Source organism: Mastigoproctus giganteus, chromosome 3, assembly GCF_048544385.1.
Source record: "Mastigoproctus giganteus isolate SK-2022 chromosome 3, ASM4854438v1, whole genome shotgun sequence".
Taxonomy (NCBI): domain Eukaryota; kingdom Metazoa; phylum Arthropoda; class Arachnida; order Uropygi; family Thelyphonidae; genus Mastigoproctus; species Mastigoproctus giganteus.
Window position 1 is genome coordinate 51,359,535 of NC_143577.1, and position 15,508 is coordinate 51,375,042.

At 35.5% G+C, this 15,508-nt stretch overlaps 1 protein-coding gene across 1 annotated transcript in view; it reads right to left on the reverse strand.

Moving 5' to 3' along the window:
• The window catches only part of LOC150087954 (protein obstructor-E-like), a 30,452-nt gene extending 15,218 nt beyond the window's left edge, over window positions 1-15,234 (reverse strand). Inside the window, exons 1-2 of the mRNA XM_090369287.1 lie at window positions 15,098-15,234; window positions 3,970-4,173 (exon numbers count right to left, since the gene is read on the reverse strand). Coding sequence (XP_090225413.1) covers window positions 3,970-4,173; window positions 15,098-15,137 — 244 coding nt within the window. The 5' untranslated portion in view covers window positions 15,138-15,234. The remainder of the gene's footprint in view (window positions 1-3,969; window positions 4,174-15,097) is intronic.
• Window positions 15,235-15,508: the final 274 nt, after the last annotated feature.

The window sequence follows — 15,508 nt, forward strand, 5'->3', positions numbered from 1 at the left end:
GTAATTACCTTCTGTTGAAAAGTCAACAGAAAACTGTTGAAATTGAAGACAGTTTCAATCAAAACTTTTACATTGTCAGGTGAGAACTGCGGAACTTTTTAGAGTAGGGAATTTCTAAATTCACAATAATAAGGACAGTGGAAGACAATGTGCGCCCAGTCTTCTCGCTGCTGACAAAAGCAAGTGTCATCATCTGACATGTTCAAAAAATATATCTGTCAGTTGAAACAAGTTCTTCCTCTTCAAAGAAGAACTTGGTGGGGGGGGCCCACTCAAAAGTGGGCCCCCAAATCATAGCTCATTTTGCATGCAGGCCACTCCTACAACCTATGGGACACGGTTGGGAGGAAGATATTTCGTCTTGAAGCGGCCACAAACTGAAAGAGATGCTGTACTGTCATTTCCTTAAGTCGTATAAAAAGCAAAATAGCGCAAATAAGATGAGCCGTAGGTCAAGTTAAAACTGTGAATTTAATAGAACACTAGAGCTATTCTGTTCCTCGTTACAATTCCAGACCTATACGGTTCAGGTTAAGTGTCCATCTTTGCAGCCCGTCTGCATCCCTTCGTGGTCATCGTGCACCCACATGGCAATGGACTCTTCCAGCAGGACAATGCGCCTCCCCACAGATCCGTGGTGTCTAGAACTGGGATGCAGTTCTAGTTACCAAATGGTTCGAAGAGCATTCTGCAGATTTTACCACCATGAAATGGCCTCCCCGTTCATCGGACATGAATCCTATGGAGTATATTTCGGATCCTGTGGAAAGGTCCGTTCAAGCTGTGGATCCTCCACCCAGGTATGCGACGGAATTATGGACAGCGGTGCAGCAAGCATGGATGGAAATACTCGTGAACTAGTGGACTCAATGCGTCATGTGACTGCCCTTATCCGGGCGAAAGGTGGGCCTACCCGTTACTAGGTAGGCATCCCATGTTTTCTGTCCACTCAGTGTATATATTAACCGAAAACAGTAAAACAGTAAAATTTATGATGATTAATGCCGGCTAATACCTCACAATTCATCAAATAACAAATTATAGTTAACTGACAAATTTTAAAAATATATATGAAACTACTGAATTGATAAGTGGGATAACATCATACAAATTAGGCAAACTATAAACAGTAACTATTAAAGAAAAATAAAATTTGTAAATAAGTCCCTATAAACGAACTTCCAAATGACAAGAAAAAAATAGTCTGTTAATTATTCGTAAATGAACAGTCTGTTGTCTAAACTAAGACAGGACTTCAAATAATCTTATTTGCGAATGCAAATAATCTTATTTGCATTCGCAAATGCCTGCTGACTTACATAAACGAACAAAACACGGAAGACAGAAAGTTGACAGCAGTCTGTTCGTTCTCTCTCTCCTGACCTGAATCTCTTCGAACAAACACAGTGCACCACAGGTCATCGAGTAGGAGTACAAGTACTTTGTAAGTTTTGGAAGCAGGATGACGACAGTTCTCCCACAGGAACTTTTGGATAATTTAGTTCCTGATGGGCACGAAGCGTGTTTATAGGAGGGCAAGCACACTCCTAATGGACCACCAGTAGCGAATCTGATGATTCTTTGCTTACAAAACGATTATCGCTCTGGCCGAAACAGCTCATAGCAGTCTTTTCACATACTTATGTTGTTTTTTTTTTTATCTGCCTCTCAGTGTCCATCAATAGACTACTGGTTGTCAATCAGGAATACGCGCGCGCATTATATATTTATAGTTTTAATAACAACTAGGCTAGGATTTTTTTTAAATTGACCTAAGAAACCAAAGCAATAGTAACTGCTATAATTGGAATCAAAAGATAACTTTGTCTTGTTTTCGTATGGTTACCCATTCTGTATAATACTTTCATGGTAGAGTGAGCAGCTGTGATGCATACCATTATTGGTATACATTAAGGAAATTTATTTCCTTCAAAGTACGAGTAGTTCCCTTGGTTTATTTACTTTAGCCAACGATGATATCATTGAATTTTTAAACTTCTGAAAGAAAAAAAAAAAGTCGCAAGTGGAATAGTCTGGTAAATAAGATGGATGATCAAGAAACTTCGCGATTTATTTATTTTTTCCATAAACTTTTACAGAAAGCGAAGTATTTTCTTGGAGAAGAATCCATTTAGGTGGCCCAATTCCTTAACCTATTTAGAATTTCCAAATAATTGCTTAATTGTTTAACTACTAGGGATGAATTAGTAAATGAGCAGTACCATTTATTTAACTTTTGTCTTTTGAAAATTTTTCGTTAAAGATTTTTTAAGTGCTTTCGCATATGCATAAAGCGCCTATTGTCTTCACCATGTCCGTCTGCCCGTTGGCATGTAATAACTCGAATCTTAGTGGACAAATTTTCATGAAATTTTATATTTGAATCTTTTAGTTTTAACGAAGAGGCCGTTTCCCAACTCTGCACTTCTACCAATTAATCAACTCAGAATCGACTGTTACAAGTGTGTCTCTATGATAACTAAAGTAAGAAACGTATACTTGCAACGTATCTAAATGTCTCTGGAAAACAGTGTTGATTGAAGTACCCGATATTTGAGACATTCGCTTTATTTTTTTAGGTTTTGTCGCTTTCATTCTTGCTCGATCCTCTCGAGAACTCTCTGCACTTGACTTCGGCATCGTTGAACACTCAAATTTTATTTTCGAATATTATCTATAACGGCACTAACAATGGAATGTAACGAAAATGCGAGAGGAAAAAAAAATTGTTGACAAATATTTGTATTGTTGCTTGCAGTCATACTTCCTGCAGTAGTAACTACAGGATTGTGACGTCATAACATTCAACAAATGGCTAAATCAAATAGGTAATTAGGCTATTGGTGCGAATTTCGCTAACCTCTTCCAAGCTTAGGATGTTTTCGCATAAAATTAAACTTCCTTCGTGCATACAAGATACAACGCGTTTTTTATTGTGTTTTTCTAATGCAGGATGAAATTCAAACGAATAACGTTTGAATTTTATAAATCGGTTCACTAGAACTCGAGATATCGTACTGGTCACGAAAAATGCATCACGCACTCTAATCACACTATTAAACCCTGGCTTGTAGCCTTGAAGGGAGTTTTATACAGCAATGTGCTTTCTGTATATAATAAAGAGTTCTTCTTCTCATTATTATTATTAGTGAGTGCTCAGCATAGACTAATGGTGGGAGCATGGGAAGCGCCTCTGGCGAAGGCCGCGGATGACGCTTCACTTCCGTTACTCATTTTTCGTGACCAATCAGATTTATCCCAAGGATGTTTCACATCAAAACTGCTGAAGGCTCACCACTCCATAAATGCCAGAAGTGTCCCCTTAATAGTGTCTCCAAATTACAACTGAGGATTGCGTGCCAAAGTTTTCCAACTTGTAATTAATTCATTGTTATAGCTTCTGTAAATTTTTGTTAATTCCTGCCCTTAGCCGTGATAGGCTTGCTTGTCGTTTTAACAATAGATGATTATTTATTCATTATTTGTCAATTCATCCAAAATTGCATTTCAATTAGACCAATAGAAATTCGGTCATTTTTTCATAAAACTTAAAAAAAAGTTCTCATTTTACTTGAATGGACCTGTTTCCAAGAGATATTCGACAATTATTCTATAAGAAAAAGTATGGCGTCAAATTTTCTACGTATGTTCGTCTTGTCTCTTGGAAAGTTTCAACATCAATTCGGATTGAATCTCCCACCTACAATTCCTCCCTACAGAAATCTATATGAACTTTGGATTTCTTAGCAGGACCTCTTCAAAGGATTCGTTGCATTAACATCTTCGGATAGAAAAAAAAAAAAAAAAAGCTACTTACAACTTTAGTATTAAAAATCCCAAAAAAGAGTACTTTTTTTCCTCATTATGAAGACGTTGAGAAGAATTCGTATTTATTGGCATATCCTTGGTAGGAAGAAAGAAATTTCACAGAAGTTTCTGTCCATCACTAGTCACATATTTCATACTTACCCAAGTCAGTTCTGTCTCCACAGTTAACGCTGAAGGGATATGCACAATTTTCTCGAAGAGGATCCACATCATCGAATACGAGTCCATTGCCACATACTTTGAGTGAAGATGTGCCGTTCTCGCATGACCAGTATTTGTCGCAACTTTTGGAATGAGCATAAAAACCGAATGAATCTGGACAGTGGAAAGAATCCTGGCCAAAAACTGAAAAGAACATAAGATAATTCACATTAAAAATCAGTTCCTTATGTTAATCAATAAGCAGACACGTACCTAGTAAAATATTTATTCATATTGGGTATAAATCTGTTTGTTCTTATTGAGATTTCTTAATAAAAACATAAAATTAATTTTATTATTTTCTTGTAATTCTAAAGTCCACAGTCATTTAATAATATTCAAGCAACCATAGTTCTGGAATCATTCAGAAGTAGACACATTTTTTCTTATTTTGGGTCCTTGGCTAGGGCTCAAAATAAGAATGGTTCCAGATGTTTTTGCACACTTTTGAAACAGCCTAAATACGCATCTCCAGCACTCAAAAACAAGGTCTATGTAGTCCGAAGCAGTTTCCCTCTTCCCTCTTGATTATTTCATGCTTTATCTGAACAACACATCCTGTCAAATTCTCACTTTATAACATGAGCAAAGACCAAAAAGAAAACAAGTTAGTTAATGTTAAGAGAAACGAAAAGGTAGCACAGTATTTAGTGATCACGTAGGCTCGAACCACGGTCGCTCAAAGGACTATACTTATGTACGCTCGAGCATGTCCGCTCGCTTACGACAGCATTAAAAAAACTATAGAATTAATTTCAATTGATACGAGATTTGAATCCATGCCATTTTCACACAGTGGGGAATGATTAACTACTAACTGGTTAGCTAATAATATATAAAATTAATTGTATATAATTATTTTCCCTTCACTGCACATACCCCCTCCCCCAACGTAATTTTTTCTCCACGTTTAGTAACACTTTATAATCAACAGAGCGTCAAATGCAACATGTATTTCAGGCTCTGTGATTTAACAAACAATCGTAAGTCGTCAACACTTTCGTAATGCAATTTACTAATTTCTTCCTGAATTAAATAACAATTGAAATACAACACGTATTTAATGTTTCTAATGTGATTAATATAAAAATAAGCAAATAGTAATAACTGATTACTTGTGTATTTAGTAACTGATTAAAAAAAAAGAAAAAGAGCAACGACTTTTAGGCGACAATTACATTAGAAATGCTTCTGACCTAGTAGGATCATCTATTTGTGAGAAGAGAGAGAGAGAGAGAGAAATAAATTCTGCTTAAAGATGCTAGCGTAAAGATTTCAATTATCTTAGAACAAAGCACTTTGTTTTTCCCTAAAATTCCTAACGTTCATTACAAAAATGAGTGACCTGCTTACCTAAAAAAAAACTATACTCCCAGAGCTGCTGCTCGCAGTTCTTTGACCTCAACGCAGGAAGACAGGTAGAGCTAGTTCGTATAACCTAGGGCTCACTTGCACTTATAGGGACTACTAGGGTGGTTCAAAAAGATATAATCAACCAAAATATAAATAAGTGTCTTATTTGCGATGAGAACTAAACTCATAAACAACTTCTGCTTGGTTGAGTTAATGAGAAATTAATATTGCACGGGCAGAGCACATTCTTAAAATCTTATCTTCAACAAACGGGGGTGATGTAGTTCCGGTTCGAGATACGCACGTCGCAAAAAAAAGAAAGACCGTTATAATTACATCGGCTACCATAGCAATGAAGTTGTAAATAACTCCTGCAGTTAGGTAGCTATTCAGAATATTAATTAAAAAAAAAAAGCATTTAGTTATTGTAGGGTTTTTAGGCGCTTCAGCAACTTATGTCATATTTGCGCTGTATATGTCTGTAAATTGCGTGTGGTCTGGATCGAGTTAGTGACTGCTGGACGGAGAACCTTGAGTTTCCGGGAGAAAAATCTATGCAACCCTCGCTTGAGACTGGCCAACTGAACCATGTTGTGGAAAAAAAGCCCATAAAAATTCCTCGCATCATTCGAAATCAGATCTTTTCCACCCAGTGAGGAAGACTGCGATTATACCAACTGTGCTACCAACGAGAGCAGCCATCTACTAAACTGGCATCTAAACATATGTGAGAAGTATCAGAAAACCCATTAGTTTTGAACTAGATTATCTTAAACCGTGTTTTAGAAAAATAAATTTTAAGCTGTAGCCCAATTCTCGATTGTACTGCTGACAAAAATGCCCTCCCCGTTTGATATTTCATAGAATCAGAAAACTACAGTATAATTGTAAATTATGCTCAAAAATTTCCACTTGTTTCAAGTGGAAAATTTTGGGCATAATTTAATTTTTTTTTAATAAAAAATGTTTAAATTGGGTTGATCAGTATGGAAATCTAGGTCCCCCGCGAAATTATGGTCAGTTTCGCCACTCCTCCTCTCCATCGATCAGCTCTTCGAATCGACCCCATTCCAGCTTAAGACTGGCACTGGTTTTCTGTAACTTGAAATTTATGTGATGATAAAAGGAAGTTTAAGGTTCGATTTCCAACATTAAAACTACAAAATAGTTTCTCATATTCAGCAACGTTAGGGGAAAATATATTAACATCTTGACATAACTAAACGAATTCTTAAAATACCAGGCGCTAATCATTACTTAAAGAATGTTAATTGCGCAAGTAACAACCCTTGCTTCTGGCGATATCTTGTTGAGCAATTAGTTTCTCAGAAGCGTGATATAAGAACTCGTTCTGCGATTTTTGTTTTCTTTCTGGGTGTTTACTGAAGGGATTAAAATTCATTTTTAACTCGTTTAAAAAATCAAGATTTGTTTTTATGGGAGTTTAATCAACGAATAGGAGGCCTCAGTTTTAATCACAGCTATCAACTGGTAATGGGTTTTTTCTTGCTAAAACGATTTGGACTGACATTGTGAATTCTGCACAAAAAAAGCGATTTAATGGATTGTTTGTTAGAAATTTCAGGGTATTAGAATACGGGAACTAGGCCATGACTAGAAAACAAAGCTATAAATTCATTTTATTTTAACAAATAAAATCCAATTGTCCTAAGGAGCTGTTACTGATGACAGTTCTGCAATACCGACTTCTTACCCAAGTCCTTTCACGACTGGAGAATTTTTGAAAACCGTTTTCCATTTGTACTCCATACAGCCACCATGGCCAGAGGAATTGTAGCTGTTTTATTAGCAGCTAAATCGATGTGTTGTGTATTTTCGTAGCAGCGTACTGTTCCATCTACCATAGTGCGTGCTTGTATCTGCGTACGTTACCCCAGACCAGAGTTAGTCCTTAATGTTGAATGGAACTACAGGATTCTAATACAATTAACATTAGCAAATGCTATATAATTTCAATTTTGAACTTATTCAAACAATTTATGAATAAACATGGCACTGCTCTTAAAGGGACTTAACCCCAGTTATTAATAACAATGACACTTAGCTTCATAAATCAAGAGTAAGACCTTGACTTTAAAATCACTGCATACTTCGTAAAACAAGTTCTGAACTTCGGAGAATGGCTCAAGTACCTTAAAGGTTATTAGGACAATGTTCACTTTTATAATTCAGCTCTCTGTGACCTTTGTGTAGGGAAGAGTGCCCGTGGTTTGGATTTTAATTAGACGAAAACGACAAATAGAACGTCTTCTCATATTGTAAGAACCATAGATCCCTATCTTAAAATACCATACTTTTATTTTGGCTGGAATATTTTAAGGTCTGCTGTGGCAAATTCTTTTACGTGTTATCTCCACAGTTGATGGTAAAAATGACACAAAAAGGAATCAAATATATCACCACTCTAGTTTATAGCTTTAGAAAAACATGTTGGGAACAAGCAGAATACTAAAAACATATCTGTATTAATGAACTAAATATTTTTACGGTTAAATAATAATAATCTGAAAAAACTGTTGAAAATTGAAACTTGACGACTTCAAGAAGAAGAATACCAAGTTTCCTCCGATTTCTCAAACCTCAACAATTCCAGGCATGGACTCATAGATTTCAACAATCTTGGGATCACTATAGATAACAGTAAATTCGGTCGGGTCCCAAAAATTGGAGAAGCTTCTCATGCTGTTTTACACATTCGTTAGTGGAATAACATTTAGGATTCCTTTTGACGCACTGAGGATGGAGAATGAAATTGGCTCAAAGCGAAGACACTGATCTCGAGAGAGGGATAAATAATAAATTAATGGATTTGAATTTCTGTTAACCAGGCGATAAAATTATACAAGATGAAACTAAAAATAATAGAATAAAGACAAGGAAAGGTAAGGAGATTATCTCCTCTAATAGAAAAGCAATCTTAATCTTCGAAACATCCTTGAATTAGCTTGAAAGGAAATGAATAAAAAAATAATGCCGTCAGTATTACCGCTGTTGGAGTACTCTTATATTACTGTAATAAAAGTCTTGTTTATTGAATTCTTATGCTTTTCATCTAATTACCAAACAGATTAGCTAAAAGGGAATCTCAGTATAGTAGCCAAGTCAAAGATAACAAAAGAATAAATAATAGCTGTTCAATGAGCTGTAGTTATTGTGCTACTTCCCGGTTTGTGTCTAAGATCACAAGGTTAAGAACGTGAGGAAAGCTCTACTAGTTTTGTTATGATTAATGGTTTCGAGTCCTGATTTTAGATTATAACACGTGCAAGGTCGATACTCCTAATTCTGGTCAGCTACCTCATTCCTTTTATTATTCTAGACTCGGGATTCGTACATCATAACAGAAGTCCCAAAAATGACCTCAAAGAACTATTCTAAGCGTCAACTTAGGTCACATTGATTCTACAAAAGTGCTTCAAGTGAATTTCTCGTCTTTAGTTAAAGAATAACTGTGATTGGCTTAGTAATAAGGCAAACCTTCTTGGGTTTTTCCGTGGGTCACGCGCATGAGTTTCTTGACTTATTACTTGACATGCGCGACCTTTGGCTTACTTACAGGTATTGAGCTGCCTAAACCAACTTTCCTTTGAGCTCACCCACTGTGGGAGGTATTTAGAATCAAAAAGAAGGGCACACCCTGTCTGGGGTGTAGCGTTAGTAGGTCACTGACATGAAAAAAATTGCAGACTACTTTCAGACTGTCTTTCTAGGGGGAAAATTTTAACAGGTTTTCTTTTTTTTTACAAGGGAAAATTCAATGTTATAAAGAAATAAGTTTAGCCCTCGTGGGTAGCACAGCTTGTAGGATCGCTGTCCTCCCCACACCAGTTGGAAAAAACCTGAGTTCGAATCGCTTCGATGACGGGAGGAATTTTTATGGGCCTTTTTCACGTGGCTGAGTTAGTCGGTCTCAGGCGAGACATGGTTTTTTCTTCCAGAAACTTTGGTTTTTCATCTAGCAAAACAGAAAATTGAGCACGGAACACACGTAATTTACAGACAACATACACGGAGCAATATGGCCTTAGTAGCTGACGCCCTAAAACCCTACAACAACAAATAAGTTTAAAAAGTTTCATGTTGACTGACATTAATACCTTCACTTTGGATTTACATTATATTCCCGCTTTATTTATACAAATATAAATTTATTTCAATAAATATATAAATTCATACTTCCTCTTATGAACGTACCCTCAAGAGTACTACTCTAAACACAAAAATTGTATGTAAATGCCATGGTTCGCTACCAGCTAAAGTTGGAAAATATTTCTTGTTTGTATAGGAGGAACTAAAGAACTTTTTTCCTCCTTAAATAGTAGATTTTCTTCGCGCAGAACAGGCAGACTAGTCAGCGGATATACGCAATTTACAGACGCAAAAAACTGACCTCGAGGCCTTAACTACCTCGAAATACTAAACAAGCAAGTAAGAGCGTTGTTGAGACTACCAAAATTTTGTGTTATGGGACGGTTCGTTGAAATTAGCTAATTAACATAATTACATTTTAAAATTCAACGGCGGTCAGCATAGTAATGAATTATTATATTTCAAATTTATATAGTTATTTTTATTTCATTTATTATTACATTTTTTCGAAAGTGTAGTCGATTACCAAAATGGTGGCTAAATTTTTTACTAAAAAAATTTAGCCACCATTTTGGTAATTTTTTACTAAACCATTTTTTACTAAAAAAATTTAGCCACCACAATCAGTAACAGCTCCTCAGGACAATCGGATTTTATTTGTTAAAATATAATATCATATGAGATGTACATTATCTTTCAACATGTACTGGGACATCTCACCCATGGGAAGTAAAGGCTAATTATAGTGGTCACATGACAGCTAGATGGCAATACTAGTTAAAAGTAGGCAATAAAAAGCATGTCAATTCTTGGTGACAGGTAGATGAAACATAATAGAACAATTATATACCAAGTTGCAAAGTAACGGACATGTCCATTCGCCACAAAGCAGGAATGGTACACCCAAAATTACCTGTTAGAAACAGCTTACCCCAGTAGAAATGAGAAGGTAATAACGCGACCATTTATCCAGTCAGACCATTATTAATAATCCCAAAGTATGTTGACAATTACAACTTATGATGAGATGAAATCGCAAAGACGTCCTTAATCGGCTTACTCAGGATGTGATTAGTGTAGGACTACCAACCATCAAAAAAAAAAACGTCATAGATTGCGTCACTATTTCGAACAGCTACTCTTAAAACGAAGCTATCTCTCAGCGATAGTGGAAAGTGATGTGGAAGGATGAATCACGCAACATAGTCAAGGGCTATGTTGCGTGATGCACCTGGGTGCAATATATCCAAAAAATAGTTCCCCTTTCTAGATTCCAAGATAGGATGGGCCAATTTTACGTGCTTTGGATTCGGCCCACTGGTTGTTATTGAAGAAACCATCAGTACAATGAATGCAACTGTCTTGTTATGACATTCCAAACAATTCTTCTGTGAGGGATCGTATTTGTATCAGCATGATATGCTCAAATCACACAGCACGGTCAGTACAAGTGGTTTGAGGAGGAAAATATGCCATTTCAGCCCATATCTGAATCCCACTGACCACTTTTGGAATGTTTCGAACAACTGGGATCCAGAACAAGGGTCCTGGTTCAAACAGAGAGCTAGCCGAAATCTTAACGGAGGAGTGGAGCAAGATTCCGATTTTCAAATACCAAAATAACACGTATAAAGTTCCCCCTAGAGGGTTCTTATATCACTAAAGGCCAAAGGATACATATTAGATATTTAAAATTGCCAGTTCCAGCAAACTATTTTCCAAAAAATAATTTTCTGGAATTGGAAAATAATCGTAGAATGAACTCTGCCAGCCTGCACGATGACAGAGTTCATTCTATAATTTCGCATGAGACAGAATTATTTCAATAATATTCTACATACTTGCTGTAGAAAGGTAGGTTCGTATTTTGTGATAATATCTTGAAGTCAATGTTTGAACTGGTTTGGTTAAACTAACACAAAAATGTCGAATGCTAGTTTCTATTATAATGCTTATTTTACGGATGAAAAATCAGGAAGATCAGAATTAAAACCACCAATTTGGTAACTGTAGTATATTTATTAAGTCAGGCACATAAACAACAGTATCATTTGGCCTCAAGATTGCTAGGGTTGCTGTTACAAATCTCGATAACATTTATTATCACTTTAAAAAACGGGTCACTGCTTCTCTTCTATTGTACCAATACCAAGAAAATACTGAGAAAACATTATATTTCAGTATCTGATGGGATGGGTTTCCGCATTCTTAAAGGCGATACACCACTTATAAACGCCTGCTGACAGTTGGGCCTCTTCTAAAGTGGCAAGGTTAACGGGAAAATTGTTCTTTCACTATACATAATTTCTACGGAGAAATGAGTGAAGAACCTGCCCGAGTGAAGACGTCAGGCATCACCTACTTACATACATCTTTGGGAATACCGGTATAAGGACAGTTTTCTTGGAGCTTCCGAGAAACTGGTTTGGTGACCCACATCTGCTAAGGATTACCAGGTTGACAAGATTCCCAGAAGCAGGTTTAACTACATTTTTTTTATTATATTTTTTATATTCTGCGCAAGTCTAGCACAACAGCGTCTAACTGTTATTTCTGGATTGGACAAAGAAAATCTAACAGGCTTGCACTTTACATGGAGCTCCGAGCATCGATAATTTTTTGTGACTGGAATGTAGGGCAGGAGGGTAACTGAATCTCTGTTAATCTCAGACTCGTCATTGAGTTCATCTAGTTTGTCTTCGTTGTTTTCACAGACCGACAGCAGGGAGAGCTTTCAGTGAGGCAGACATATACACAAACATGAGGTGATTTTAGTTATGACACACTTCTAAATCAGAAATTTTATATACTGTACTTGCAAAACTTTAATAAATGCGGGAAATAATATTAAGTTGCATTTAAATTTATTCAATTTTCTTTGAATAAATTGCAGATAATCATTTTCAATAGTCGTACACAAATCAAACTATGTCATATTTTAGAAATAGAACAACTTTAGTGAATCCAGAAATACTGGGTGACTTTTATGAATAGTTAGGAAACGAGAAATAGAGGGACGGCAATTATTATATATAATTATGTTTCTGAACAAGTCTGTTCAAGGACGGATTTGCTAATGTAGGACGAAAAACCCAGCATAATTGAATCAGAAAATTCTACTCCCTCAGGCTGAGAAATGCTAACTACAGGGTCGATTGAAGAGGATTTTAGAAATTCATCACTCGTCAACGGAAATCGAATTCAGCCCTCTCGAAATGAGAGGCAGACCGCACCAAGAAGGACCGTTATAAAATACAGTTAATTCAACATATTTATGTTACTCTGTAAAAAAACAAGAGTTTGATTTTGAACTCGCGGAACTGATTGAAAACAAGCCAACCATTTTAAACTGCTATGTAGTTTTCTGATGAAGCTCATTTTCATCAGAAACTCCTCTCAAATTTTGCATATTCAGATCTACGTTTATTAAAGATGGCCAGTTCTGAAGTTTAAGAGATTTTATTGTCTATATTAGTAATAACATGAATCATTTTCTCATGAACTACAGAGTTCATTGCCATGACACTGTGTTCCATCAAGATTATGCATAGATTGTATTATGTTAAATTGTGGAAGAAAATATTTAGAAAAATAACATTAAACATATTCCCAAAGATTTTCAGTAGAGTTCCTTCTAGGCGGTGGTGGAATCTATCTGAAGAACAATCATTTGAATATGATAACAGACAAAAACATAATTAAACTCTGTTTATATGAAGTTGGCAACAGAGAAAAAGTAATCAAATTCTGTTTAATTTCGCTAAAAAGGACGCATCAAACATATCGTTTTTTTTTTTTATTCACGAGAACTATTTCCAATGTCTTGGAGCAATTTCAAAAGCTGTTCATGAAAAAAACTATATATATTTTCGGTTCATGCGCAAATCAACTTGTCTGATGAATGTCTCGATTGGAAATTTTACAATTTGCAACTCCTATTTGAAGCTCTCATGTTTATACGGAAACCGTGAATGATAATTATTTTATCACAACTGAATTACAATCCAATCCAATAAACCAAAAGTTTAAAAATAATTCAGAAATTATCATTAAAATCTTCGATGAAACAGATTACAAGTCCTTTAGGACCACGTTCCGTTCCATCTCTATATATTGCATTATAAGAGTATTAATTCTTTATCTTTCCTTTTCTTTGTAAGGATATCAAATCCACTGTCAAGAAATTTCGACATGAACTTTGATATAGAAATATCACACAACTTTTGTAATTTTGTGATAAAGATTAAAATAATTTGCAAAAGCCTCAGTTCTGTTCATAGCTAACAACAAACCAACCAAGCTTGATACAAAATGCATTGATCTCATATTTCGAAGGAATCATTACACACGTCTGCTCCTTAAGGATAAATGCGTTTCGTTATCAAAACAGCCGTTTCGATACTTATTGTCACCTCATCGAAAACACAGAAACAGTCGCCTGGGCAAGGGGCACGTATTTCAAATAAATAACGTAGTTCTCCTTTGGGAGCAGTGCTTTTTAGTTTTTATTAATGATAACGTAAATAGTATGGTCTTGTATTTTTGATTTCATTTACAGATAAAAAAAAATGTCACAGGTACATTATTTTCCTAATGGTCTGCTTTTCACTGGGAAGTCGAATACTGCTCAAACATAAGACCTTTGTACGACATGCTCTTTTTTTATTTCAATGTTGAAATAATTTTAAGTGGTGGGATGGTTTCTTTTCTAGGTTTTTCAAGCAGGACTAACAGCTTGTATCATTTGGAAAATCTTAATCCGGCAACCTGACAAACCGGCCTTAGAATACACATTTACAATCATGATACGTACTGGCGTTAATCCAAGTAACCCAACCCAAATCCTTCTATAAGGGAGATTTCCTGCTACTATTTTATCCCTTTACGTCTGACCTTGAAAGGCATTAATCAGAACAGAAGATCATCTCGCTGCGGTGTCATGAACTGTAAAGAGAGCAGACGATGTTTTTCCTCTTCTTCATACAGTAAATCGTTTTGAACTCCTGTGTTTACTAAGGAAGCTCATTTTTATTAATCAACTTTTAATGCTGAGTTTAGTAACTGCAGGAGATCTTATCGTGATTATTTTTATACATTATGAGACACAAAATATAATTTATGTCATGTCTAATAACAGTCAGACTATTACCCTCCTCAACGTTTACATGAAAAACAAAACAAAAATGCCAAAAAACTACCATATTGTAGACTTTAACTACATTTTTATTATAAGCAAATATTCTAGAAACTGCACATGAAGTATTTTTAAAATTTAATAATTCAATACCTTATTATAAACACGTTTTAAAATTCAATTTATTTTACAAAGCACCCAATTGTATATGGGCTTTTAAGCAAGGATATCATTAGATCTGTTTATTATAATGGCAAAGCAGAACGTATCAAATCAAATTTAAAATCGTATTAAATTTCATATTAAAAAGTTTTTCTAGTAAAACAAAAATCTGTAGTAATCTTTTGATAATTTGAACGTTGTCAGCTTAAATTATTTACTTTTTCGTCGTATTTGATTATTTTAATACACTTTGTTTATTAGTTGCATTCTTTGAGAGGGGAAAAAAAAAAGTTAAAGATAAATTCTTACCTGCCCCTGCTACAAGAAGTATAAAGACTAAAGGATGCATGATGAAGCAGACGATGACTTGGTCTTAGCACGTAGCGAGGTGTGCGATACGGTCTCTTCAGCACAGCGTTTCCACCAGGAAAGCTTGATCTCGCAGTTCCTTTACATATCGTATGCTGCTGACCTAGCCTCGCACCAGACCTTTCGCTAATGGCCTGGAAAACACCTTGCGGTCGGCGCTTAAGTTGACGTAACTGAACTGAGAAACAAAAGTTAATCCTAATAAAAGCCAAATACTGTTTATAATATATAAAATGTTTTTGACCAGTTTTATTATTTTTTTCCCCTTTCGTTTTCAAGTCCAGGTACACGAATGATTATTTTGATGAAATATTTTCAGATTACCTTGAGAAATACTGAACAGAAAGTGTC